The 27781-nt window shown below is 47.0% G+C and overlaps 1 protein-coding gene across 1 annotated transcript in view; it reads left to right on the top strand.

Moving 5' to 3' along the window:
* Positions 1 to 27781, top strand: part of SLCO3A1 (solute carrier organic anion transporter family member 3A1) — a 150875-nt gene that overhangs the window by 102261 nt on the left and 20833 nt on the right. Inside the window, exons 3-4 of the mRNA XM_068958320.1 lie at positions 16698 to 16796; positions 19723 to 19986. Of these exons, the coding sequence (XP_068814421.1) occupies positions 16698 to 16796; positions 19723 to 19986 (363 nt within the window). The remainder of the gene's footprint in view (positions 1 to 16697; positions 16797 to 19722; positions 19987 to 27781) is intronic.

Raw genomic sequence — 27781 nt, 5'->3', positions numbered from 1 at the left:
ACTCTGCCAAAAATAATAAAAGTAGATCATCATCCAAAGCCACACCAGCTGTAGCATGTGGTGGTTTGTGCTGGCCAACCAAGGCCATTCTGCAGGGACCGGTTTCACTGGAGCTATGTGGGAGACAGCAGGTCTGTTTCCTGCAAGGTGTTGAATTTTCATTAAATATATCCTCATTTTTTCTTGTAGGGAAAATGAATGACAAAGCTTGAAATTTGTCGCAACAGAATATTTTGAAAACATGTCTGTCAGATCAGTGTTCTTATTATCGTTCGTTTTGTTATATTGTTATATATCATACAATATGAAAATATACCCAATAAGAATGTTTTTTTTTCAAAATAAAAAAAAATCATTTTGAAATTCTTAGAAGGAGAATTCCCCTCCCTAAAACTAAGCTAAGGACAAATAGTCATAATCTCATAAAGCCTCCTGACTTCAACCACTGCATTTTCCAATGTCATAGGTCTGTCAAGGGCCTTCTGACCACTTTCACTTACTAGGACTTTACTGGAAAGGCAAACTTCATGAAATGGTGGTAGGAAAAAAAAAAACATGCGTCTGTATTTGTTGTTCTGGCAACTACTATTCCCAGGATGCTGTCACATTCTCTGTACAATTCCTCCCTATACCAGTTCAGTCTCAGCTGGACTGGTATTTAGTAGTATGAGTTTCTTAACTTGGATCTCTACGCAGGACTGGGCTTGGAAATGCCGACACTGGTGGTTTGACTGGCAGAACTTGCAACGTGGGACTTGTAGCAGATGGGTGATAACAAACTGTAAAGCTCTTAATCCAGTACGGTTACAGTCAGGGTAGTTTGGTTGTCTGAAACTGGTTTTGTTTTCTAATTGCTTACCTATGCAGTCTTGAAGGGTTAACTTCTCCCAAGAGATTACTGGGAGTGGGGTTATAAACGGTCTGAGAAATGTCTGGATATGATTAGGGTCATTGTACTTGGCCCACTAGTGCCGCTTCCCTTGGGCAAGCGCTAACTCCTCCCTCAAAGCATCTTGAATTAGGGCATTCTAGGGTGGTTAATTTTAAATAGGATATTTTGGTGTTTTTAATTCACTTCCCAATTTGAGAGGCAATAGGAGGTTTACTGTGGGAGAGAATTACTCCTCTTGCTCTCTTTGTCTAGAGCCTCTGTCCCTTCCATCCCCTGGAAGGGCTGGTAAAGGGCTTTGTTTTCATCTTTCAGCTTGGCTGTGGGTGCTTAATTAAGGGAGACAAACCCATAATGATAGCAGCAGCTGTTCTCTCCCCTGGAGAGAAAGAGACTCATCACGGACAGAGTCCTGGGAGTGAAGTATTCTCACGAAAGCAGTGTGGGAGAGGCTGGCGGCTCCCAGGAGCTTCTGACTTTGTAAGAAACCTCAGCGAAACGTGTATGTTACCCATAGTCTGGGGACATGGAAGGCCAGGACGCGTTGGCCCTGAATGGCTGGGCACTAGGGATGAATTGCTGAATAATTCACTTTGTCAGGAACCGAGTCCTCTAGCCCTCTGCATCCAGCCTCTGGGGTTTGTGCTTTATAATGCAATGGAGAGCTGTTAGGCACTGCCAGAAATCATACTGAAAGTAATCTCAGATTGGGGGATTATCCCTGCATCCAGCCAGCTTCCCCATCCCCCAGAGCAGGCTAGCATCTGGCATCCCTTAGTCTTCGCCGCATGGGGTGAGTCGTGGGGGATGTTTGCAGGGGTTTATTGGACGAGGGCATTCCCACAGCCCAGTAGGACGTGTTTTGTGAGAGCGTGGTGGTGTTCTACCCTCTTCCTCAGAGTTACCGCCTAAGCCCTTCCGTCACACGTCTGCATCAGCTCGTGCCTGGCTTCGGGTTTCTGGCTGACTTTCTTGTGCTTCAGACACAGCGATTTGAATTTCCAAGTGAAGGATCTGAAGATGATGAGCAGTATGAAATTAAGAATTCCCAAGTTTGCATAGAGACTATTGAAGAAGTAAGGTTGCCCGTGAAGTAAAGCATGGCTGGAGCCACAGCTACTGCTGATGAGGCAGGAGAGCAGGTCCAAGCCCCTGGGTGCTGGGGACAGCTATGAGCCGTTTGTCGGCAAAGGGCTGCAAGATGCAGGCTGAGCGCTCTGGTTCTTAATTCAAAGCCAGTTAAGGGCAGGGGAAAGAGTTCCCACAAACTTCAGTGAGATTTGGGTCCGTGCAAAGAATGCCTATTGTCAAGAGCAAACACTTTTCCTGCTTGCATTTGCAATATGAGGAAGCACAACAACAAAAGTTTTGTTTTTTAACTTCTCTTTTCCTTCCTGATAGTGCAGCCACTGCTAGACTAGATTAAAACTTTTCTGCAGAGAAAAACACAGCCCTTTCCTAAATGGGTGGTACAGATAACAGCTATCAGCACTACATTCCCAGCACCTGGTCTCATGGTGTCTGTGATTCCCAGACCTCTCCTTGCTTCAAGGATTTAGGACCGGTTTACCTGTGCTTACCCAGTACTCTGCCCATATGTCATCCTCCGCCATGCAGCATAATATCGCCCTGAACAACAGCCAGGCAAAGGGAAATTTAAAGAGAGATCATGAAAGATCTAAAAATTGGTCCTCTTAAATGTCAGAGTTTTATCCGTGACTTTCAGGAGGGCATGATGTTGCCAAGACACCAAAAAAAAAAAAAAAAAAAAAAAAGCTTCCCAGGGAGGCCTGGAGAAGTGGGGTGACAGGGAGTAAGGGATGATTGAAGTTTTGGTTATTCTTGGCGTGGCAATGGCTGAGCACCAGGAGTGGACCGCATGGCATATGCGGCGTTCGGGAAGGATAACTCCACGTGTAGGTGTTTGTAATGAGTCAATCAGCCAGGGTGAGAGGGGGATCTGGGGAACTGCAGTCTGCGTGATATCTGGCGCCGTACCAGAGTGAACCCGTCTCTTCTGGTCTTGGAAACTTGTCTCACGTGGTGCTTGGAGGGGAGCCTTGAAATCCCGGGTGCTGTCAGCACAAGGAAGGGAGTCAAGAAATGGCTAACATCAAGTTAAAGACACTAAAAGCAGCTGGAAATGTAGCAGTGGAGGCCCTCTGTTGCTGTTGGGTTGAGAGAAGGGAATGGGGAATCTTGCTGGAAAAAACCTTTCAGAAGGGGAGGCTGTTGGACAGGGGTGGAGGAGGTCCAGTAGAGAGGAAAAGGAGCTCAGCGATGCTTCCTGACTACATCAGTGCTTGGAAAAGCAGCAAGTCATCTGATTTGACACAAACATGGTAGGCTGAGAAATGGGACTCACCGTTTTCTCATTTAAGGTATGTGAGGTGTGAAGAGATATACTCAAAGCAGACGGTTAAAGTAAGAGGAAGGCAGTCTCTGCTACTTCATCCTCAAACTAATGATGTGTCTGTGCACAGCTGGGGAGCGGAGAAGGAGGCATTTCACAAATCTCCCTACTAACAAATACCAAAACTCAGATTTTTCAGGTTCTGAGATTTGACCTGTGTATATGATAGCCCATTGTATTCTCAGTCTCATGATTTTGTTTTTTTTTTTTTTTTTCCCTCTGGTATATGAGAAGGACAAAAGGTGCTTGCTGTCATGAAATTCAGGTGATGGGGAATAAACGTGAACCTTGAATGTGGCGGACCACTGTCCCCATTTGACAAACAGAGATTGTGCTCACAGGTAGGCTAGGCAGCTTGCCCAAAGAGAGGAGAGAGGGAGGAGAAGGACATCGTTGCCTAAAGTATCCTTAGCCTTCTCCATAGGATCAGGAACACCCAGTGTCAGTCAGAGGAGACATTAGGGTCCTATAGTGAAAGTTGCCCTATAAGTGCATTTCCATACTACCTAATGTTGGCACAATTCCTGTGAAGCTGGTGAATTGAAATGAAATCTGGCCTTCTCAACTAAAGCAGCACTGTGGATTTGGTAAGACAGGTGTTTGTGTTTAACGGCTGGGAGGATATGAACACAGCTCTAAGGCATGCGACTTAAACCCTTTAAAGCGTACTTGGCATTTGTGCATACTTTTCTTTCTGAGTATGTTTGGTGGCAGCTTCCCAAGGTAATTAGCAAGGAGAGATTTGCCTGAAATGTGGAAATCTCTCGTTCGAACTCGCAGCTACAGTTGGCATATTAGTGCTGTACGTCAAAGGTGTGGAATTCATATCTTGTGGGACTGTGCGTCATACTGTATAGCCTGCCATGGACTTGCATGCTATAGTTAGGTATGTTCTTACACTTGCTGCTTAAACTGAGTTGGCTTCTTCTAAGGATGTGATAACAGGCAAATTTCAGGGACAGGAGTATGAGCCAGAAGGGTAGGTGGAGCGAGTTAACTTGTCCTTACGTTTCAAGACAAGCTGAAGAGTGCTTAGCATTGCTCCTCCATCCTGGGGAACGGGGATGCTGGACCCAGTGACATGTCTGGAGTGCTGTTTCTGGCACAAGGTCGTGGGAAACTGGACTATTAGACTTTTAAGCTCCTTTTCCAAAAGTTTACTCCATCTAGTTCCTAGACTCTAGTCTTTTGCAATGTGTATTTAAACTATGCACACTCTCCAGAAGAACAACTGTATAGTTTTTGGGCATTAAGCAATGTTTATACCTTCAAGGTATAAGTGCTGTGAATATAAACAGTTTGGCAGAGGGGTAGCGGAGACAATGTTGCCTAGTGCAAGGAGGTCTATTAAACTGCTATATGACACCTATGGTTTTGTAGGGAGAGCACCTGACCAGAACGGATTGCATGGAGTGAAGCAGTTCTGCGCCTTCCCAAGACTCACAGGTTGCTTATGTGTACGGTATGTGTAAATATCAGGAGACAGAGCATCAGAGCGATTGCAGCTTAAGCAGAATGCTGTTGCAACAATACCACTGCATCCCTAATCCTCCGTGCGCGTTCACTGCTTTAGTTAAATATGCAGAGACTGATGGAGATTGCCACTGGATTAGTGTCTCCTATGAGTCGTGCTAGGGGTTGATTAGCATAAGCAAATTTCTTCTACAGCTTCACATAAGCGAGGAGAGAAATGAAGCAAGCGGTCCCTCCACGGTGTGGAAGGGTGCTTGGGTGCTAATTAGGAGAGCTGTTTGGGAGGTGAGAAATAGTCAGCTCCCAGCATCAGCTAGTAGGTACCAAAGTAACGCAAGCATCTGGAGTGGGAGTATACGCATAGTTTACCTTGCAGTGTTCATAGATTGGCTGCTTTATTTTTTGTTTTGCTTACAAACTCAGCTTTGGGGGTGGTGCAGCTTTTCTTGTAGCTTGATTTGTTTCTCTGCAACCTTGTCGGTGATCCTATTTCAGCTGCTGGCCAAACCGGTGACCTAAAAGGCCCATACAAGTAGAGATCTCTTTTTTTGTTTTGGTTTGTTTGGGGTTTTTTTTGCTTATCAGGAGGAGGGCAGAAGCCAGCACATGGGTATGTTTCTGAGCTGTCAGAAGTGGACCTAGTCACTCTGGGAAATTCAGAGCTGGGTGCTTAGCTTGTGCTCCTAACATAAGAGTGCTATCGCTTTGTGTGCTGCTCTGCAAACATTCATGTGCACGTACCAGGCTCTCCTGGGACCACCGGTTGTTGGTATAACATTGATCCTTTCAGATGCAGCCTCGATAGGGCTGGGAGCAGGGATTTACTGATAAAACAAACTTGAAGTTCAGTAATAATTGAAGATGCAGGATAGTTCACCAGGCAAAACTCCTTATAGAAATCACATTTCATCTCAAAGTCAGCAGACATCTCCTTGGAGAAATTCTTCTAAATTCTGATGGAAACGAATATTTAAAGGGACACTGGTAGTCTGGGGAGAAACCTCTATGTACCTTCAAATCCTAGCAACCTCTTTAGGATTTAACATCTGAATACTAACTACCGCCAGAACAAAGAACTGTACTGAAAAGAATTAAGTTAAGGAGAGTCTTCTAGCATGTGCAAGGAAAGCTGCCTTCACGAACCCTCTACAGCTCTGGAGGGATCACGTTAGAAGCTAGTTATATCTGTAGCATGGATGCATTTTTTTTTCCTTCCTCCTGACGAGTAAAGGAAACTCCTAGCGAACTTTAAATACAACCATTAAGGCTTGATAAACATGGGGGCAAATAAGTCATTTTGCAGGATTTACAAAAAGTAGCGAGTAACTTCCATTAAAAAATAAATCCTCACGAAGCAGGAGCTGATTTTACAGGCTGCCGTCCTTTACCAGAAAGTGCTTTGGGAAATTGCTGCAAACAAGAAATGTTTGACAGGAGAGGAAGGGAAGAAGCTGATTGGAGAGACAGAGATGTCTAGGGTAGCCTGACTTCAAGCCAGGTAATAATTTATTTCACAAAAGCCAGGCAATCAAATAAGGGACCCCTATATGGAGTCTCCCACCACAAATGGGGCTATGGAAATGTGAGAAAACAGGTTCAATCCAGTGCTTCTGTTTCGCAGTTTTATTGTTCACTGGAGCTATTTTGCTGGCCAAAATCAGCTGCAGGTCCAATAGCGAGAAATACAGAGGCTCCGGACAGTGCTGTCTCTTTTTTCCAGGTGTTGTACTGTGTGTGCAAATATAGGTGACTGGAGCTACGCTGCAGTGGAATCAAGGAGTAACGTTTTCAGAAGAGCTCAGAACCAAAATTACAGTGTTTACTCTAATGCATTTTGTGTCCCTGCTTACTAAAGCACTTCATAATATTTCATGCATCTTGCAACGCTCAACAAGGCAGGACTAGCCTCGGTTAAAAGGTGGACAAGAAACAACTAGAGGCAGCTAATAGGCCTCCAAAAGCAGCCTTTTTTTTTTTTTTATCCCCACCTGAGCGGTTTTGACTCCTCTGTTGGGTACTTATCCTCCAGCTGTCTCCAAAAAACTTAAATGCCGTTTTTGAGCTCCTGAACAGCAAAGGCAAGGCTTGCAAATAATGTGTGTGCTACTGCACGGACTGTAGAAGTGCCTGACCGTTCCCCCCCTCCCCAGCTCATCTAATACAAATACACGACTGGGACCGCTTTGATCCCCATCAGAACAGAGACTAAAAACTGAAGTGAATCATCCCAGCATTGCTCCTCATTAATCACCAGCTGTGGGCGTTTCGAAACATCTGTCAGGATTGTTTCAGCATTCCCCTTGCTTCAGTGCTTGCACCGAAGAAGCAGAACAAATCCAAACACGCCGCCAGTGTGACGCTACCTGTTTCATTTCCCTATGGTCAACTGCAACAGTGCAAATAAGCAGTTGGGATAAGGAAAACGGGAGGTGGCAGCAGGCCACCGAGAGCGCAGACATGGAGTCAAGCGGCAGGAAGAAATGACATCCTCCGATGGTGAAGGAGGAAGGCTGTTTGTGGGGGAGCTGGGGAGGGAGGGCTGGGAGCAGGGCGCTGGGCACTGCGGGAGGGCAGAGGGTCCCCGCGCCGGCCTGGGAATGGGCTGCTGCTCAGCACGTGCTGCATCGGCAGCTCCCGGCCACGTAGGCCATCGGGGAGGACGGGGAGAGCCGTAGGACCACGGCGCCTTTCACCGCGGGAGGAGGCCACCTGGCTAGGAAGCTGCCTTCTCCCCTACCCTCACTGTGCATTTTAGAGGTCCCATCAACTGATAGGAATTAGACTAACTCTGCTGTAGCAAAGGGCTCTGCCCGCAGGGCGTGAGAGCGGAAACCTATTTTCAAAACCCTTGAGGACTGTTAGCATGTTTGAAGGCGAATGCTGCATCCCCGGTTCGCATCACCGTTTCTTTGATTGCAGCGTGCTGCGGTGGTGTCTCTTTAAGGTCACAGCACGCGTGAACTGTATTGCCGTAATCCCTTCACATGGGCCTGCCCCATCCACTGCCGCAGCGGGAAATGTGGGACAAGCCGGGTGTGGAGATTATCCCGTGCTCTGCAGGACTCGTTCCCTCTGCGCTTCCAGAAACAGCTCGTTCCCGCACCAGGGAGGAGCGAGCAGCGGCCGGCGCTGGGGAGGACACCCGCAGCTGACATCTGCCCACCTCCGCAGCAGCACCTGCGGGTGGCCCATGCGCAGGTGCTCCCTGTCCTCCTCTGTCATGCACGTAGGTGCGTTTTGTGGCTGTCACTGGACCACCTTGTCCCTGCCCTCTTTGGCAAATCGCGTATAACTCCTCATCCAAAAAGGAGAGAGGGTTTTGTCCCCCCTCAAAAACATTTTCTTTAGTTTGAGCTGTTCATGTTTTACTTTGTGTCTCTTCTTGCCAAGAATCTTAAAATTCAACCGCCGCCTTCCACTTCTGAATCCCCCTGAGAGAGAAAGCTGTACCGTTATTCCCGTTGTACAAGGGGCAGAAGTAGAACATGCCTTTTTCACCAAGGATGCCTGAAAGCAGAGTAAAAGCTACTAGATTCATCCTGTCATTGCCTTGTTTTACCCAGGGGCAATGCTCCCATCCAGAGTGACCTGTAATATAAAAGCCAACTGAATACAAGCCAGGACCTGGTCCACAGAGGGAAAACATGCCTCCACAGGGATGTAGTTACTTGATGCAATGACTAAACTAGCTTTGCAGTGACAGAAGTTTCCCACATCTTCCAGATTCATCTGCTTTTACCCACCCTCACACCAAAGTCTGATTTTGCTGTGAGACAAACACTTGTGGGGAAGTGCTATGAAAAGGGGAGAGTCAAGAATCATGTTTTTAGATTTTGATTTGCATCTAAACGCTCAGGGACTGTGGGCTTCCCTTTAAACCTCGTTCCTAGAGAAAGCGGCTGTTGCCTGGGGGAGTGCAAAGCAAGAACAGGCAGTGCTTTGGCCGTAGGTTTCACTGGAAGAGGGCTGCTCGTTAGGTTATATTTGTTGGTGCATGACGTCCTACACCCCGTTTTTTGGAAATGGCAGAGCAGGAGCAGCTGGCCTTGAGAAGGGCGTGAGCCCAGCAGAGGCCAGCCGTAACTCCCTGGCTGAACAAAATGGGATCCTCAGCAGCACCAGGGGTTTGCCTATGGTTGGGAAACTCTGGGCAGTTCAAGGCTGGGGGTCCGTGTTCAGCTGCTTCATAGTTGGCAGTGGCGAAGACGTTTTGGGCATCCAAACTCTAGGTTTGTGGATCCGTTTGGAAGTGCCACTGCTTTGCCAGAATTTCAAGGAGTGTAGTAGGGGTTGTTTGAGCACCAGGGAGCTAAGCATGTCTAGCTTGGTGGCCTACAAACCTGTGAAGAGAACAGAACTGGAGCAATGGAGTTTCTCTGCATGTTCCTAGAAGTATGTCCTGGATACCCCTGGAAACAAGAAATAATGTTCTCGGAGGTACGTAGATGACTTAAGCAGACTTTCACAATGACTGCAAGTCCCTAGAGGTGATTCTGATGGTGCTTTCCAGGGCAGATAGTTGTTTTGCCAAGGGACTTTGCAACTGAACTTTTACACACTGCATCACAAACAAATCTCTGTCTTCTCAGCATCAAGTAAATCCTCAGTTTGAGAAGAGTTGAAGCATGACTTGCCTGGCTGGTACTGGGTCTCGTGACTGGCAGCAGAGGTTTTTTTGACAGGGAAGAAGCTGTAATTCAACTCCCTACCCAGCCCCATCCTGCAGGCAGGAACCCTGGGAAAGTGTTGTCACTTCTCAGTGTTACCTCCTATCCTTTTTCCTCTCCCTCAGCTCTCCAAACTGAATGCTTCTCAATCACGTGCTCAGTGTGCAGCTTTGTAAGGTCAGGCAAGTTGGCAACCCTTGGGCTCAGGCTATGTTTGCACAGGAAGGATGTGCTCAAGGTAGGCTTTAAACCAGACAGCTCAGCTATGAATTCAGCTATGAGTTCAGTCCTGGCAGCAGGATGCTCAGACTGAGCTGCTAGATGGGTCCACAGCGCTGGGTGAATTCTTCGGTACCAAGCCGAGCTGCCTGCCGAATCACTTGTCTCCAAAAACTGGGCTTGAAGTTGAACACTAGACACGTGGCACCCGATACATGTACCAGTGACAGGAAGAAGGTCATATTAGCCAGACTTTGCTGGTGGAGAGCCGAAGCCATTAAGAAGGTGCAGTGTGGTAGGGCACAAGCACAGCTTGATCATGGCAGGCCGTAGCCTTGTGTTTCCTAATTCTCCCAATGGCGAAGAGAAGAACGTTCCCTGTACAAGAAAATAGGTTTCCCATTGCATCACGGTGGGTCACGTTCCTGACACTGACGTGCAAATAGTCTCTGAGGTTAGCAAACGCCTTCAGGTTCACTCCGACATCTAATCAACTCCCAGAGCAGTTCATCGCCGGGTGTGCTCCCAGCACCACAACCACTACGCTGTAATTATACAGCCTTAACGGGTCACTATCTCCAGCCTCCTTTCCTCTTGTGTCCCAACACCAAGGAAATTGTCTCAGTCTGGCTGCAGAGGCCATTAGGAGCTAAGATTTATGGTTTCTGAACTATAGAGTGCATATGTAAAAAGAATTCATTACACCTCCCAGCTGTCTGTGTTACCTGGAGGCTGCAAGCCTCCCGCTGCCCTGGCTCGCCTGCAAGTGGCACTGCAGCCTTCTCGGCTGGGAGGTTTGACAGTTGGAGCAGTTGGATACAGAGGGAGATGAGGACAGAAACCTTTAACTTCTCTGGGAATAAATCTTGTTTTACGTTACCCTCTTTTATGTGCCTGGGCCAATTTCTTTGAAGCAATGTGCTTATTGGTTCAGGTATGTCCTTGAAGTCGACCTTAAGTCATATGTAAATGTTGTAAGGAAAAAGTCAAAAATGTATCCAGTTATTACATAGTCGATTATTGGTCGAAATAGGTATGCTTGTAATACTTCATATCAAGACTTATGGGGAACGTGAAACAGGAAAAGGTGGCAGCTTAACATGACTTTTTCATTTTCTTTCCCTCACTTCCAGCATTCCTACTACTACTTACTAAATTCCTGTACAGAATTTGCTATTTCCTTTATAAAATGAAACAAAAACCAAGGATCCCTAACCATTTTGCTTCAGGGTTTCATTTAAAAAATGAAAACCTAAATGGGAATGGCTGAATAGGCAGAGATGAGACATAGGAAATGACATACTGTAAGGGGACTGCAGAACTGAAAAAGGGGACGAGGCACAAAACTTTTCTGGGATGTCAGCCGGGGGACTTGTTCCTGCTCGGAGATGGCAGCCAGGCTTCCCGTGGGGCTTCCCGTGGGAAATCAGGGAACCTCTGCTCTGTCTTGAGCTCTCTGGTGAGCTGTACCTGCGACTGCCTCCGGCGCAGGCTGCTGGCGGCACCCTGGAGCCAGTTGCCTTTCCCTTGATGTGTCGTGCCCAGCCGGGAGGGATTTCTGCCGAGAGCTGCCGTCCTCTGTTCACTCATTACAGCCCGTGAGTTGATGCTTCTCCTGCTTTGTGCTGCAAGCAGCCGGGATTTTCTCGTGTTTCAGGATGCTGCAGTCACTGGAAAGCACCTAGGCTTGCCGAGGGACAGCTCTGTATTAGTGAAGTGCTGAAATCCTTTACATCTGTCTTTGCAACTTGTGTTTTGTGGGAGGGGTAGGAATCAAAAAATGATCAACTTTTTACAAAATAAAGCATAATTCTACTTTAAAAGGGCCCAAACGGAAGCAAAGTATTTCTGAGTTATCAGACAAAATGTTTGAACTGATGCGAAATGGTTGGTTTTTTTTTCAGTTCTCTGCTCTTAAATATTTTTAATGTTTGCTATATTGAGGGAAGGAAAAAAAAAGTAAGAAACCAATATCATCAACAAAAAGAGGGAAAAACAAATTGCACGAAAGAGAAATCTTTCTCCTCCTAGTTTCCCTGCTGGTCTGTAGAGAGCTAACTAAATGGTGAGCATCAGACCTTTTTGAAGAGGTGCAGACCCTTTTGAAGAGGATCAAACCACCTGGCAGAGCAGAAAACGTTTACTTTCCAAGGCAGCACTGGAGTCGATAGTTCCAGTTTTGTTCTCCCTCTGTTCTCTCGAGGTAGATGTCAGTTACTGAGTGTGCTGCTCGGAGCAACTGAAATAAATTCTGAGCTAAGAATGAAACAAAAAAAGAGGAAGAGGAAGAGGCAGAAGTGGAGTATCCTGGACTGATCTTCAGTTTTACTACTATCAATAGGAGTTTTGCAGTAAACTGTAATGGAGCTAGGATTAGACCTTTGATCTGTTCGCTCCTGAGAGCAGGTCACAACCCCTTTGAAAGCCTGAGCTCCTCCTGGTGCTGGTGCCCTTTGACTCTGTGACATCCACTAGTAGCCAAACTGATCTAAAAGTTAGAGGGAAATATAAAAAAATATATATACCTAGCAAGCAGTATTAAAGCTATTCACAAGTTTAACACATCTTTATCCTTACCAGCAACCCTATGACTGGGAAAAGGGGGGTTGCCAAACCCGCTTGCCTACTAATAAGCAGCTTCTTGGTTGTGTTACTAGGTGGATGATGTGGAAAGTGTTCTGCTGCTAACTGTGGTGGTTGGTAATCGCATAGAATTTCTTAAAAGCGGAAGGATGTGTAGAGCCACAGTCTCATTCTAACCACAGTCAGGATCCTGATAGCCTGGTCCCTAATTACTGTGCATGGTGGGATGCTTTGTTGACCCTCGTGTGCAGTCCAGCTCTTTGGAGAGCCTGGACTATCGGTCATGACGGCCTGTGGCTCTTTCTGGACCAAAGTAGCTGTATTTGACGTAGCAGAATACACTGTTATTGCAAACATGGGATTCTACTGGAGTCCTGAAGGAGGATCACAAAGAGCGTATGGGAAGAGCTTCTTGTTTTCAGAATTTTAGTTAACAGTGTAGAAATAGTAAAAACGTAATTAACGTGAGGGTTTCTTACATTTGGCCTAAAGGTAAATGATAACTTAATATCTAACAGTAAGATCTTAGCTACCTGTTTCTCTGTTCAGTGGATGCTTTATCCCATATTGCCCTCTAGCGAGGACGTTTCAGAGCGAACAATACGTTTCACGTTTCAGCTGCCGGGTTATGAAATGTGGCATTTTAATAACTGAGGATATGGCTTGGTTTGTTTCTGAAGTGGCTGTTTGCAGCAATACAAGAAGCGTGCCGAACAGGAGCGTTCACCAGTTGCAAGGGTTGCCTCGGGAAAGGGGATACACATGCATGCGCGTGTATGTGCATTTGATACAGGTTGCTTACAGTTAGCTTTTTGTTTGAACTGCCTCTTTGTATGCATCTCCCTAGTACTGACAGTTCACTGTCAAAAGGCCTCTGGTCCCTTCTACTTTGAACGTGGAAGATATTCCCCTTTTTTTTTGTGAAGGATGATCTTTTTCCATATATTGTGCCTTACACTTTACTCTCTGAAACACACTGGTTGTGCCTACGTACTCAGAGCCTGATAACTCTGCCTGTGGTTTGGAAACCATCATGGGATAAACCTCTATCCCTCCTCAACCCAACCTGGAGTACCTCCAAAGGTACTGCCAGGAAATGTTAGAAGCGGTCCTTGTGTCATTCTGCCCGTGAGCCTGCATCAATGCCAAATGACAATTTCTGCATGCTCTCAGCTCTCCAGAGATGTTAAACGCTTAGAGAAAACCATCAACCAGCAATTACTAGATTTTAAAAAAGAAAATGAATATCTGCTGCCTTTGGAGAACAGGTCGTGCCTGATCCTGTCTCCACGATCTTAAACTAGTCTTGTGCTCCTCGGAGCTGCAGAGCTCCCCTCTGCTGGGTTTCGGATGGCCCTGGAAGCAGCTATCTGCTGGCCACACGCTCCTTTTCTTTGCACATGCAGTTCAGCAACCGCATGGCTGTTCGGCACTGCTGCTTGCTCCTTGACGTCTGCAGGAATTGGTCTTGGCTTTGAGAAGCTTTGGTGCCCTCAGTGACCTTCCCTCCCAAGGGTGTCATCCATGCAAACGTGAGTCGTTAGGCAGCTCTGGCGGGGAAGGTTTCTCCGCCAGTGTCGTGCATTCCCCTAGCATTACCAGCTGCGATGCTGCGCACAAGGGCTTGAGCACCATGCAAGGGGTTTGCTCTGCATGCTCAGGGTGGCGCTAACCCCTCTGGGATTACAAATCGCTTTGTTGACTTCAGCAATGCTATGTGCCAGCTGAGTGTCTGGCTCTGGTGGGGCAGGTGCTCGGTTCTGCCTATTTTTCTTCCCCCTTATTTCTTTTAAAGTAAGGAGGTAAGGGCAGAGAGTATAATGACTTACTGCTCAAATCAGAGGGCTCCTCATCCTAAATGCCGTTTCTGTTTGTCATCTCTACAGGACACGGTTTTGGGGGACTGTGCATGTTGCCCCATGATATGTAAGGTCCAGATGTCTCTGTATGCTTGACAGTGATTATACAGAAATTTGTGATTATTGTCCAGGCATCCAAGATCTACCTGATCTTTGATTGCAGGCCTGTTTATCAGAGTAACAGCTATGCCTGTTTGTCCCCCAGAACAAAGTCGTTGAAAAATAATCTCTTTGACTAAAAACTAAACAGCTTTGGAACACTTTATTCTAAAATCTATGATTTACTGCTTGCAACCAGCCAAAAGGCACAGCCTGGTTATGCACGGGGCTGATACCTGGGTGAAGTCAGCACACTGCCAGCTGTTGCTGTTGTCTGCCAGGGACAGGTAGGCTGTGTAAACCCCAGGTAATGCTATCGGATGTGGTGATCCCAGGACGTGCAAGCACTTTTCCTGTGATGCAGGTCTGAAGTCGGTCACTGGGTGGGAAAAGCCCTGGGCGTGCTACATAGCTGTACGCTGGCCACCCAGCGTGCTCGCATGGGGCTTGTGCCAGCCCTTGAATGTCAGGCGCTGATGCCATCTAGTGATGGAAAAAATGCCACGTGGGTGTTTTTTATAAAAGGCTTTTGGAAACTGTAGTCCTGAGTGCCTACACAGGCTGGGGCTGGGAAGGAGCAGGGCTGTCGGGGAGGGAGATGTCCCAGCGTCGCGTGGGCTGTCACAGAGACTCGAGTCCCGCTGCCCGTGGCCTCAGTGTTGGTCTTCCCTGAGATGCCCTCTCCTCCAGCACCTCCAGCTTCGCTTCGTGCTGCTGCATCTGAGAGCACGGACTTGATGCCCAGGGTCTCGACCCTGCAAACCCTGGGACTGCAGGAGGGAGATGGCCAGAAACCTTGAGGACTGGTTTAAGCTGGTAGCACGGACTGAAGCACCGTGCTGTGCTGCAGCTTTCACCTGCACTGAGGCAGCCTGGCCTGCCTGTATGGGGATTACACCTTCTGCTGCTGTCCTGACAGACGTGACTCATTACCAGCGCTGGCATGACATGGGGACGTGATGTTTTTTCTCCTTCTACCTTCTTCGTTCCCCCCTTTGCTCTGTAGTTGAGAGCCGTGAAGGTATTAGCAAGCTCAGTTTCTGTGCGGATGGCTGGATGGAGCTGTTGCTTTGTACTCAGATATTAATCCTGATATTAAACTACAGTACCGCAGACCTGGAGGAATTAGTTTGCGTCCCATATTGTAAAAATCAAGGTGAAGTTATTTTTGACTGCGACAGCTTTTTCTGCCTGGTGAAGCTGTCCTCAGCAGATGCGATTTTCCTTGCACGTGACTGGTGATCTCCGGGGGATGTTTTGCAGCTCTAATCTTTTCTCCAACTCCTGAGAGCTGCCCAGAGAGAGAGCACTTAGGAACTGAAAGTTTCTAGTTAAGGAACTGGATGCGATGAAATTCATTAGCACAGTGCCAAGATGCCAGGCAACACCCGCAGAGAGGTTTGAAGAGAAATGTGGTATGTATCCCATTGCCGAAGAGGAGTGCGGAAAGCACCCCAGACATAAATAAACTCCTTCATGGGATGTTTCTGAAGCGCGAAGACACCAAGACTAGTGGCATCTCAGTTTGGTGCATCCCCAGCGGAGGAGCCCTGCCAAGCCTCACAGGTCGATTGGCAAAGCTCTGCCCCAGAGCGTGCGACCTGGTACTGCTCCGCTCGTTGCTGTTCAGACCTGCCCTTGCTTTCTTCAGAAATCCAATTAAAAGGCTCCTTAGGGATTTTTTTGTTGTTTTTCCGTGCTAAATGTGAAGGTACTAAGTATGTTCCTGTTGCCAATTTTACAAGCGTTTTGTATTATCTGTGCTGCTTCTTTCTCTGGATGATTCTCTTGTCCCCCGCCTTTCTGCCGTGGATAATTGAGAGCTGGCGATGCGCCTGTAGCGTTCCTGTTTCAGGGCCAAAATGGGAGTGAGAAAAAGAATTCTAAATATAATATAAACCTAAATAAGTGATTTACTCACAACAGCTTCCAATCTTTGCCTGGTATTAGACAGGTGTTGAAGAGGAACGAGTCTTCACGAGGGATGGAGGAGCTGTAAGTCTTGGAGAATATTTGAATGGTAGACATGAGGGAGAGAAGAGCTTCAGAGGTTTAAAGGAGGGTTTCTGCCTCTGTAAAGGGACTTTACTCAGCTATCTGTGACAACTCAGCATTTTGTAGATTTGCTGTCTCTAAATTCTACAAGTATCCCTGTCTACCACGAATTTAGCCAAAGCCGGAAAAGGTATAGGCTTCCTTGTGGGGACCAGACTGCTGACCCAAGCGTGGTGTGTGTCCACGCTATCTTCTGCGCTTAATAGAAATCCTTCAACAATATCATGGCTTCATCCCTTCCTTTTTCCTGAAGGGCTATGGTAAAGCAAAAAGGATTTAGGGAGCCCTTTTGTCCAAAGCATGCATCCGCTTGACACAGAAACAAATCCCTATCTGTTTGGTGCAAGGAGGGCAGTGCCATCTTGTGAGAGTCAAGCAAAGCAAGTTGCAATGGGTAATCTGAGCCTAGTATTAATGTTCTGTTTTCTCTCTCCTTTCAGGGATCCTATTTACGATGCTGGTATTTGGACCAGCCTGTGGATTTATCTTGGGCTCCTTCTGTACCAAAATCTATGTGGATGCTGTCTTCATTGACACAAGTAAGGAGAACCTGATTTGATTTCTAATTGAGTGCATTAATCCCCTTGTATCAGAGGGACAAGAATGTTGGTACTTGCAACTAGGAAACTGTTTCTTATTCCATCCTGAGTGCCTCTTGCATATATGGGTGTCATTTTTGAAGGGTTGTATGATTGGGATTCAAACCTTGTCACCTGTGTCCCAGTAGATAACAGGTCTGTAGCAGCTAAAAGTTGTTCACTTCCACAGGCTCTTCTGCTGTGAAATGAGTCTGAGAAGGATCTCAGCCCTGCTCTAAGAGTACACGTTAAAATATTACCACGGCAGGGCACACCAGCTAGCACGGACGTAGCATTGTCCGAGGAGCTGTGTTCAGAGTGCTGCCTGTCCAAAATCAGGAGTGCTGCCTTCCCTGGAGCCTGAGGAAGGGAGCCCCAGACTCTGGTGGAGGCACACCAGTAAGACCTGTGCCTGGCACCATTTGCAGAGAACCCTATCTGGATGGGCAGGCTGGGCCCCACAGCATTGTAGCCTTTCCCAGAGCAATGCTAACTGTTGCTCACGCTGGCCCTGTGCTTGGTTAAAGCAAATTGTTGTAAATTGTCTTTTTGTTCACAAAGAAAAAACCTGCAACTTCTGTATTTATTGTTGCTTGCAATATGTGCTCTTTGCCAGGAGAGGGCAATGCATAACAGTCTTTTCTCTCCTGCAACCCCAAGCCTTTTGATGGTAAGCTGCAAACATAATGCTTCATTCTCTTCTCTCAGTTGTTCAGCCACTTCTACTTCAGTTCTTAGCTCCATTTGATCCCAACGGGTTCTCATCCTGCTGTATGTGTATTTTCCCCTTTGCAGATGTGCTCCAATTTTATAGTGTTGCAAATAATTCTTTACAGCATGTGTTTCGATGGAGTTTAACTTTTTACAGCATGTGTTTTGATGGAGTTTAACTTTGCAGGACTTAGAACAGGACTGTGTACATCCAGAAAGGTGCTATCCCTCTTTCTTGGTCTGGCATGCGTGTGGGAGCTGAAGAAATCTAAATAATCCCAAATGATCAGGAAAGAAGTCTTTTTTTCTAATGGCTGAGACTTTTAGTTCTGGCTTGTTACACACCACTTGGCCCCATTTCATTCCTTCCTTTAGCAAAGGCATGCTAAAGACTCATTTTGTTCTGTGGGGAGAGTGGTTTGTTTTGTACCCTGTTACACATGTGACCGTTAAGTATAATTTTCTAGAAAATGTGACTGTGCAGAAGTAAGTATTTCTTCTCTCAGTAGGTAAAGCTATAAAGCTCCTCACCGCTGGATGTGGAAAGTTTACCAGTGGGTTCCAAAATGTTTGGAAAAGTTTATGAAAGGAAAAAAAGACTAAAATGACATTAAATCTAGCTTAAGAAGTCCCCGAGCCGCATGTAGCAAGAAGCAAGGGGAATAACGTCAGGAATATGATGGCCTTGTTATCGTGGACTTTCTGGGCATCTGCATTTGATCACTGCCAGAGGCAGGATGCTGGCCTAGGTGGACTATTAATCTGGTGTGATACAACCATTCTTAATGTAAGATGATTATTCCACGTTTACAGCTCAAAAAGCACCAAATGCAGAGGCACTGAGAAGAGTAAAGCGTTATCACTGAAAAACCCAGAGGGACTGTGGCTCAGCAGATTATTGATAGGGTGCAGCGCAGTCCAGGTGCAGCTCCAGGTCTCTTTGGCAGGGGTCCATCATTGTCCTGTGAAGGCTGGTGCTCGCCTGGCCTTCGCCTATTTTTGTATGGGAACGAGCTTCCATGTTGCAGCTGCTTCTACCCCTAGATGGGTGGGTGAGCCCTGTCCTGCTCCCCAGCTCAGGTGTGAGGTCCAGGGCACTGGGTCATGCTTTGGGCTACCGTCTGCCCAGCACCTTTTTTAGGAAGGGAACACGAGGAAGACCTTTGCTTACATGGCTTTCCATGTGGCTGTGTTCCCGAGAGCCTGAAAAAAAAATGCACTTCAGGAGGGAAGAAGTAACAGCAAAAGAATTCAATCTCTCCAAAACACTATTTTTCAAACTTTATATATATTTGAGAGCTACATATTATTTTCCCTAAGGAGAAAAGAGTTTCCTACTCTCTCTGCTTGAGAGACAACTTGATTGCTTCACTTGAGACAGATTTTTCAGAGTGGCTGTAACCAGACAGACGTCATGAACCAAGGAGCTTGTTATTCAGGCCACGCGGGCACAGATCTCCCCCGGGAGCCAGCTCCCAGGGCTGGACGCCCTTCCCCTGGCTTTTCTGCAGGGAGCTGCTCACTTAAAGGCTGCGGCAGTGAGGTTTCTGTTAGGAATACAGTTTCTTCTCGCCTGCTGCTGACTTTTTATTTTCCCCAGTTGCCTCCAGTGGCTTCTTTTCCTTTATCTCTGCTGAGTGATGGCCTACAGGACACTCTTCTCTTTTACTCTGCTTTTCTTCATTCATTGTTTATTTTTCTCTTCTATAATCTTTTGTGCTAATAGGATATGTCAGCTGTATGTGCTTACCTTTCTTTCGGATGTTTCCCAGTCTTCCTGCAGTCTGAGGTCTCAGCTGAACACTGGTTTCCTGTGATGGAGCCCTTGTCAGTGTTATCATCTGAAAAGATGCGTCCTCTCACGGGGAACACTACTAGTGCCTCATCCATTAACCGTTTCACTCAAGGACCATGTCACCAGCCAGGAGCTTCAGGGGATGCCAGTGAAGGCCCATTTCCTCTGCACATTTGACACATTTGACAGTCTTTGTGGCTGGTGGCTAACACCAAATGAATGTAGGACGCGGTGTGAATCCCCCACCTTGTGTCTGGGAACCCCTCACCTCCAAGCAGCCAAGAGTCTTCCAACAACTGTCTTCTAGCTTCTGGGTCTTTTGACTCTGTTGCCCTCCCCTCCCTCCTGCTGAGCTGCTGACGCCTGTGTATGCCCTTACAGGTAAGCTGGACATCACCCCGGACGACCCTCGGTGGATCGGCGCGTGGTGGGGAGGCTTCCTGCTCTGTGGTGCCTTACTCTTCTTCTCGTCCCTCCCGATGTTCGGGTTCCCACAGTCCTTGCCGCCACGGCCAGAGCACACGGTGGAGAGCGAGCAGGCCATGCTCCCTGAGCGGGACTACGAGAGGCCCAAGCCGAGCAATGGGGTCCTGCGGCACTCGCTGGACACCGAGAACAGCACGTCCTGCTTCCAGCAGTTGCGAGGTGACATACTGCATCTGGGTGTTTTCTGTGAGAGTTGGAAACAGGCTAACCGCTGGTTGGGTTTAAATTGGTCTCTGATTTAGCCTATCTACCCTCCCCCTCCCCTGCCCAAAAAAAAAAAAAAAAAAAACACGCCAGTATCCTGAAATCTGTCCCTTGCTTCTAATTATCTCTGGTATTGTCCTCATTTTAAAGAGAGACTTTGTTCTACTTGAAAGGGTTAGCTTTTTTTTTTTTTTTTTAAACTACAAAGCTTCAGGAATCCATGCTAGTCCTGTAGAGTTGGTAAAAACGAAGCGGAATACTGTGGCCGAAGGAATTTGTGAACTTCTCTCTAGTCTGCTGTCTTGTTTCCCTCTGCATCCCAAAACGGTAAGCAAGCCGGCAAGGGCAGTTAAAGGAGATGAGGGGTTTCCTAGCTTTGGAGCCACAGAGCAATCCCGGCTATGAACAGTGAGCGCTGGGCACCAGCACAGCATTTAAACTGGGGTGGGGAAGAGACAGCCTTTGGGAAGAGAAACTCTAGATAACAGCCTAGAATAGCAGCAAAGTCCTTTTCCGGGCAGAAAATGGCTTGTAGCAAATCAGAACAGAAAATGCCACGTGGGATCCTACAGCGATGTAAATGGACTTGGATCTAATTAAGGTCAGCTAAAAATTCAGCCTTTTGTGGAAGAGTGTGGGCAGATATCCTTTATGTGTGCTGCAGTAGAGGATCTGCCTTTGAGAGGGCTCTTCTGTAGCGCCGGTGGTTGCTTCCCACTCTCTGTCATTGTGGCAGGGTTGGTTTCATTATTGCCTCATGCATTTTGATAAATGAGGACAAAAATCACTTACTCCCTGAGCAGGCGCCTTAATTGGGAGCTGAATGAGGTGAATGTGGGAAGGAAAAAGAGGTTTTCTGGGGTGGAAAAAAGAGCTTTCTTAAACGTAAAAATGCCTTGAATGGTTGATGTCGTTGTTCATTACGAAAAGGTCATGGGTGTGAAATTTTAACTTCAGAAAATTCAAAAGAAGGAAAGACAAAAAGATAAATTTTAGGAAAATTTTTCAGCAAAATCAATTTCTTCATCCTCCTGCCCTTGTTGCTAGGAGTTTGGGTATGGGCTTTTTCCATGGTATGTCCATCGGGATAATTCTGCGTCTTTCACCGTGGAAGCGTTGGAGTGTGTTTCTAGCTGCTAAGTTTTTGAAATGGGCACCAGAAATTTTTGCTGGTCTTCATATAGGGATTTTGAAGCCTACGACATCTCTCCCTGCTGCAATGAGGGAAGGCAGTTCTGCCTGAGGGTGGTGCTGAGCAAGCCAAGTTTCTTGCACACCTTCGAGGAAAGTCATTGTGGCATCTATTCTCACAGAAGTACACAAATTAAACTGCCAAGTCCACATGCTTCAAAGTACTGTTTACATCAGTAAGCACCATCGTCTTCCTGCCTCGCCTCCTCAGTGTAGGTAACCGTGTTTCGGATCCGTCAGGCGTCCAGAAGTATCTTTGTCGATCAACAGTTACAGTTTATACCATGTCAATACGTTTTTAGTTACGCTTTTGAGGTTATGATGAGTGACTTCATGTTGGGAGCTGACATCTCCTCCGAGTCCCTTGCCCCTTTTGTCCCTTGCCCACTTTGTTAAAGTGCCCACCTGAAGAGGGAGATGTTCAGATAAGTATCACAGGGGAAGAAAAACCTGCCTGACTCAATCTTGCTGTGAATATGTGGGTTTTTTGCTAGCAGCAGAAAAATAAATCTGCACAGGAATATGTGGTAGGTTTAATTCATTTAAGTTGATTGTGTAAAGATTCCTTTGGGGAAAGTTAGCCTATTTATTCCTTTTTCTAGGATAAAGAGGGTTGGTATTAATATACCAAAGTTAAAAATATATGTGCATGCATAGTCATATCTCCTGCCCTACCATAGGCTTTGGGGTGCGTGTGAATTTGTGAAGTCAAAAAGCAAAGGAGGTGTCTGTAGAGAGGGTTATGCGTGGAAACGCCCATAGGGATTCATGTGGCCATAACTCATTGATTCCTTTTTTGTGTTGTCTCTGCCACTGGGTGTTGGGCAGGTGTGTGTGCCAGGTGTCCTGCGCAGAGGTGTGGGATTGGCATAGTACCTGTGTGTCGGTGGGGCATCCTGGAGGCGAAACTAAAGCTCCTTTTGGGCTGTTGGATGGTTTTGGGGGTGCAGCAAACGGCGCAAGCAGATGGACATGGCGGAAGGGGGGTGTCATTTGGAGACAGATGTTCCCAGCTGTGCCACCACTGTCGGTGAGCAGCAGGGGATGTCTAGGCTTGGGAGGAAGCTCTGGGACGCTGCAGGATTTGCTAAAGGGCTCCGAGGTATAAGGTTGGCATGAGATTCTCTGCTTCTCTCTGGCCTTGGCACACAGAAAAGCTGTGATTAATACAAAAGCAACCAGCTCAATGTGTTGGAAAGGCTTTTACATCTCTGCCAAGGTCTAAACAGGAGGGAGGACCCGGCTTTCGAGAAGCCATGGCATCTCTTCCTGAGGGGTATTTTCATGCCGAGAACAGAAGCACCCTTAAAAGGAGTTTCGGACTTGAAATGAGAACCCTGCCTTTGAACAGCGCATGGCAAAGAGGCGATCAAAGGCAGCAGAGGCGCCCGGCTGCCGCCGCCGCTCTGCACGGCGTCACTGGCAGGAAGGCAGCAGCTCAGGCAGGCAGAGCGCAGGGACGGGACTACCCAGCTGCCCGGCGCGTCCCCGTGCACAGACAGCCGTCCTGCGGGCCGAGCAGTTGGGAAAGGGAACAAGTAGGTGAGCAGGGACCGCTGAGAAGCGAAGAATTAATAGCAGAGAGAGGACAGATAAATGCTGCCGTTGCCATTTGCTCTTGGCTGTCTCTAACCCTCCACCTATTCCAGGATGTGCTTGCAAGTATTATATCAAAATCATTTTTTCATATGAAAATGTCATTTTCACTGAACGGAGTGGTCAGTTCTGATGAAACCTGTTTTTCTAAATGCTTCACCACCTTTCTGTTTAATGCTGTTGAAACGTTCTGCTCTAAACGCGTTTTGTTTTGAAGTGCTTTAAAACTGAAATTCATTACGTTCTTTCTATCTGTCTAGAGAGATTAAAACACTTAAAAGGATTGAAACTGATACGGAATCCATCAGGTTTGGAGAGAGAAGCTCATTCGCAAGGAATTAAAGGAAAATTCATTGTGGAATTGGATGAATTTCAAAAGTACAGATTCCCTAGATTTGGAAACTCTTTGGTTTTCATCCAGCTTTGTTTCCAAGAAGGCAGAAGAGGCGAGATGTACAGCTGACAGCTGTCTTGTCTTCTGTTTTCTTCCTTCCTTCCTGCTGTGTGCACCAGTGTGCTGAATATCTTGTGGGAGCGCTGCTCTGAATTCACTGTTCTCTCCCCAAAAGTGCCCTCTGGGAGCAGACCCCTAGGGCTGGGCCAGAGGCTCCCAGCTGCGACCGGTGGGTCCCGGCCAATGAAAAGCCACTACTGCCCCGTGGGATCTGATGGCAACAGGCATGCTTAACATGAGTTTTCACTCACAGGCTCTCAGCACTCGTTAGTGAAGGAGTTTTGGGGGCACGGCATAGGGTAGGAGGCTTGCACACCGCTGCAAGGCAAGCCGGGTGCTTTCAGGGAGCGTTCCCACACACATGTAGAGCATCCGTGGGCACAGTCAGCAACACTTTGAGAGAAACTCTGCTGCCAATTTTTTGGCACAATCATTCCAATAAATCCATTTGTGGACGTAGGGGTAAGGCTCTGGCCTGGATCCAGATTGGTACCAAGGCCTTAACACCTTTTTGGATTTGGGCCTTGGGTCCCTAGCAGTATCTGAAAGGCAAACCGAGAAACACTAATAGCGGGTATGGGAGAGGCAGGTGATCATAAAAGACCCAAATCACGTTCATGGCAGCTTGCTGGGCTTCCTTGATCTCAGAAGAGCTGTGTTTGAGACGGCTCCCGTTGGTGCCTCCGAGTTTCCTTTGGCTTGAATTTTGTGAGGATATGGGCTTTGTTGGTGGGTGGTTCTTAGCCGTTCCCAAGGCCACCATGCTTGTTATCACTACTTTGAGTAATTCAGAAGGGCCTTCAACCTGTGTGCCTCAGGGCAGGAACTGAGCAGCAGCAGAGGTCAACCAGAACACACCTGCCTCTGAAAAGATATTGCACCTTGCCCCAAACAGCATTACACGGACAAGGGAGGTTTACGTCTCCCTCTGAAGTCAAGCAAAGGCTGTTGCTGGAGGCAGGATGACAGACTAGGAGGCCCTGCTTTCTGTGCATGACAAATCGTGTGCCCATGTGAGAACGTTACTGTTGCTTCAAGCCCATATCTCTCAAGAAGCCTATTTGACATGGTTGTCATCCTTTTCCTTCGTACCCTTTGTGATATTAATTTCACCAAGACCTCACAGACTGGCATATTAAACTCACCTGAGTTATCTTCAGTGCCTCTTGCCTTACTCCATCTTTTCCTATTATATGAGCTGCCTCTTTCCATGAGGTATTTTCTTCATGCTGCCGGCACTATTTTCTTCATCACTTATTCCTCAAGCCAGGTGGAGATTTTTGCCTTTTGTTTTCTATTCAGATCCGAGACTCACTCCTTGGGTTACTGGTAGAAAGTAGTACTTTGTCTCGATGCTATATTTCTCCTTTCCCGCACCACACTGTCCTAGGTGAACCGGGCTGTAAACCTCCCTCAAATTTATTACGTTGCTTTCTGTGTTCCTCATCTTTACTGCAAATTGAAAACATGTCTCTGTAGGGTGCTCCAACTGGAAAAAGGGGCCTTGGTGATTGTAATGTTCCTAACAATTCATTTCAAGCACCAACGTGATTATTACAGTTTGTCGTTTCTGGAGAGTAGTTAAACCTCGTGTAATGAGGTTGCCAATTATCCCCTGTACTCCCTGATGTTTAGTGACAAATCAAAACTACTTGGCGTACCTAAGTATATTTGCTTGTAAACCCTACGGCCTGTCACCCACAGCTGGTGCCACGGCGGGAGGGAGGGAGGATGCGCAATGCCTCCGCAGCTCGGGCCGCGGGCAGTTGGTGCTGGGGGTTGCTTACAGTGCTAAACGGTGCGAGTTTGAGGGATTAGAGACGCTAGCAGGAGTCGGAGAGCTGTGAGAGGCTCCTAGAGCCCTTCCAGCCTGAATTATCCCATGCCCAGCACGGAAAGTGGGACATCTGAAGTGGTGGGTTTTAAGTACTTCTACGGTGAAAAGAGGCTCAGCTTTCTTGGTCTTCTCAGTATAAATGGCAATACAAATCTCTTTTCTGTCATTGTTTCTGTAGTGTGTGGGTGCACTGGGATAAGGATGTTAAATGAGCACAGATAATGAAGGTGCAGGAGGCACAATATTTTTCAGTAGAACAGGACAAAAAAAAAAAAAAAGGAGGGAGGAGGAAGAGGAGGGGGATCAGCTGGAGAGAGATCTCAAAAGCCATGTGCCACCTCTTTCCATCCAGTGGGATAGGAATGGTCAGAGCAATGGAGAGGGACTTCTTTCTCTGCCGTGTCTGATTCTCCAAGAAGAATTTTGAGACTCCGTTTTGACTGCAAAAACCTTCCCCATTTCCAGTTTGGCAAGTGGACTTAAACCTCAGATTTATACTGGCTAGCCTTTTGGGCCAGAGAGGGCTTCTAAGAACATATCTAAATTCAGACTGAGTCAGCAAGGTACAGGGTGAAGTTTATCTTGACTTCTCCTGGTATCTAGTGAAGAAGAGACACGCTTAGCTGGGGTGTTCCCCAGGGGTTTGCTGTCCCCCATCAAACATTTTCCATTCCCCGGTCATCCCCAGCACCATATGCTAGACAACTGAACGCACGTCACTCTATTCTACTGAGAGATTTTTAAACTTCACTACTGACTTTTAATCTTGTTCCCAGAGGTATTTCACCCCAAGAACTGAGACAGATAAGGCAGCAGCAGGTGTCAAATGATTCATCTTAACTGTTGGCACTAGAAAGATGAAAGGAGATTCATTTCTATGGGGAGCATCCTGTCGTTTTCCTTAGAAAATGAAAGGGAATGATCTGGCCTGGCTGATGAGAAGGTGGAGGCTGCCAGGCATCTGCCTGTATTGCCTTTGAATTCTTTGCACTGGGTTTTGTACTGTGCTGTGCAGCTGGTACAACGACCTGTTACAGCAGAGACTGGTCAGTCCTGCGGTGAAGGACAGCATCTGTCCCAGAGACTTTGCACCTAAATGGCCAGGGAGGAGAAGCAGAGGTGAAGAGAAGGGACTTACAGCTCAGTGCTGCCAGGCCAGGCAGTCATAAGATGCTGCCTGTCTTGTATGAGAGGGTGCCATAGCTCTGCAAAATCTTTGCTCTCTTTCAGCAAGTATGAAAGATGATTCTGACCTTGGTAATGCATGATGATTCGGCACCAGCCTTGCCAAATTCAGAAATAAGTTTCCAGGATCCCTCCTGCAAAAGACAGGCTGTTATTGTTACTATTTGGTGGATAAAGTTGCGGATAGATCTTTGTATCTTTGTGTCTTTGTGTTTGAATTGGCACAAAGCTGCACCTCAAGGAATCTGTTAATCTTGTACAAATTGAACTCCAGTGGCACAACAGGCAGTAATATCTTAAATATGGCTTTCTAAGCTCAAGTCTGCCAAATCCACCTTTACTTTTTTCTTCCTTCTCCTGGCAGGAAGGAAAATTCTGTAGGTGGCCACCAAAGAATTGAAAGAGGCAGCGTGTGGCTTTTGAGATCAACCTGCATCTGAATCCACCCTCCTCTTCCTCCTCCCTCTCTGTCTTTTCTTTTCTTTTTTTTTTTTTTTTTGGTCCTGTTCTACTGAACAATACTATGCCTCCTGCGCCATCATTATGTTCAGCAAATCCTCAGGAAGCAAGGATTTTATACCACATGAAGAAACATTTGTTATATAAAGAGACCAGAAACAGTGGAGCGGTCCCTTCCAAAAAGATTAGATCAAGCCTAATTGTAACCTTCGCCCCCCGCCCCAGAAAAGAACCACCAAGGGAACCCAAGCAGAGCCTTGACAAAGAGCTGTGCGTTTACTTACTGAAGCCAGTGCAATTGGATTTTGCACCAGAAAGAGGCCTAAGGGGAAGCAGAAGCCACACCAGAGAAATCTGTCATCTGCCAGACCCAAATACACAGGAGGGGGAGGTGGGGAATGGATTTTCAAAATGCAAATGGGGTCCACCGAGGCTTCACTACACTTCAGAGAGGTAATTTTCAAACTTAATGATTTTCACATTTAATTCAGGGAAAAATTAGTCATCAGGTATTGAGACAAAGCAAGGCTGTCCTATACTGGGGCGCTCTCCTCTTCAAGCTGTGTTATCTCTGCAATAATTAAAATGTTCGCTGGAGTAGAAAATGTGCTCTCTGATTCATTAGCCAGATTTCCCTTTGTGAGGTAACTTGTATTTGCTTATTGGAAATAGAGACAGGCTTGGTCGGGGGGACTCTGGACACTAATGATTCGGGAGGAAGGAGCAAGCGTTCGTGAAGCTAAAACAAGCCTGTGTGTGGCTGGCTGCTCACCAGAACTGCTCAGCATCTCCCCGTCCAGCCGCTGGGGTCCGTGTGGATGGCATCGCTCCGGCATATGGGGGCACACAGGCTGACGTGCCTGTCGCAGGAGTGGGGGTCCTTGTGCTTGTGAGTGGCTGCGGCCACAGGCTGAGCAGGAGCATTTCAGCTTGCACCCGTAAGTGCGGCAAGGAGATAGCCCTCGGCAAGCGAGCTGGTGATATGGGAGAACAACAAAGCAGAGCAAATCCAGACAGCAGGAAAGGAA

Source organism: Struthio camelus, chromosome 12, assembly GCF_040807025.1.
Source record: "Struthio camelus isolate bStrCam1 chromosome 12, bStrCam1.hap1, whole genome shotgun sequence".
Lineage (NCBI taxonomy): Eukaryota > Metazoa > Chordata > Aves > Struthioniformes > Struthionidae > Struthio > Struthio camelus.
The sequence above is the reverse complement of the archived record's forward strand: the minus strand, read 5'-3'. Positions and strand labels throughout refer to the sequence as shown.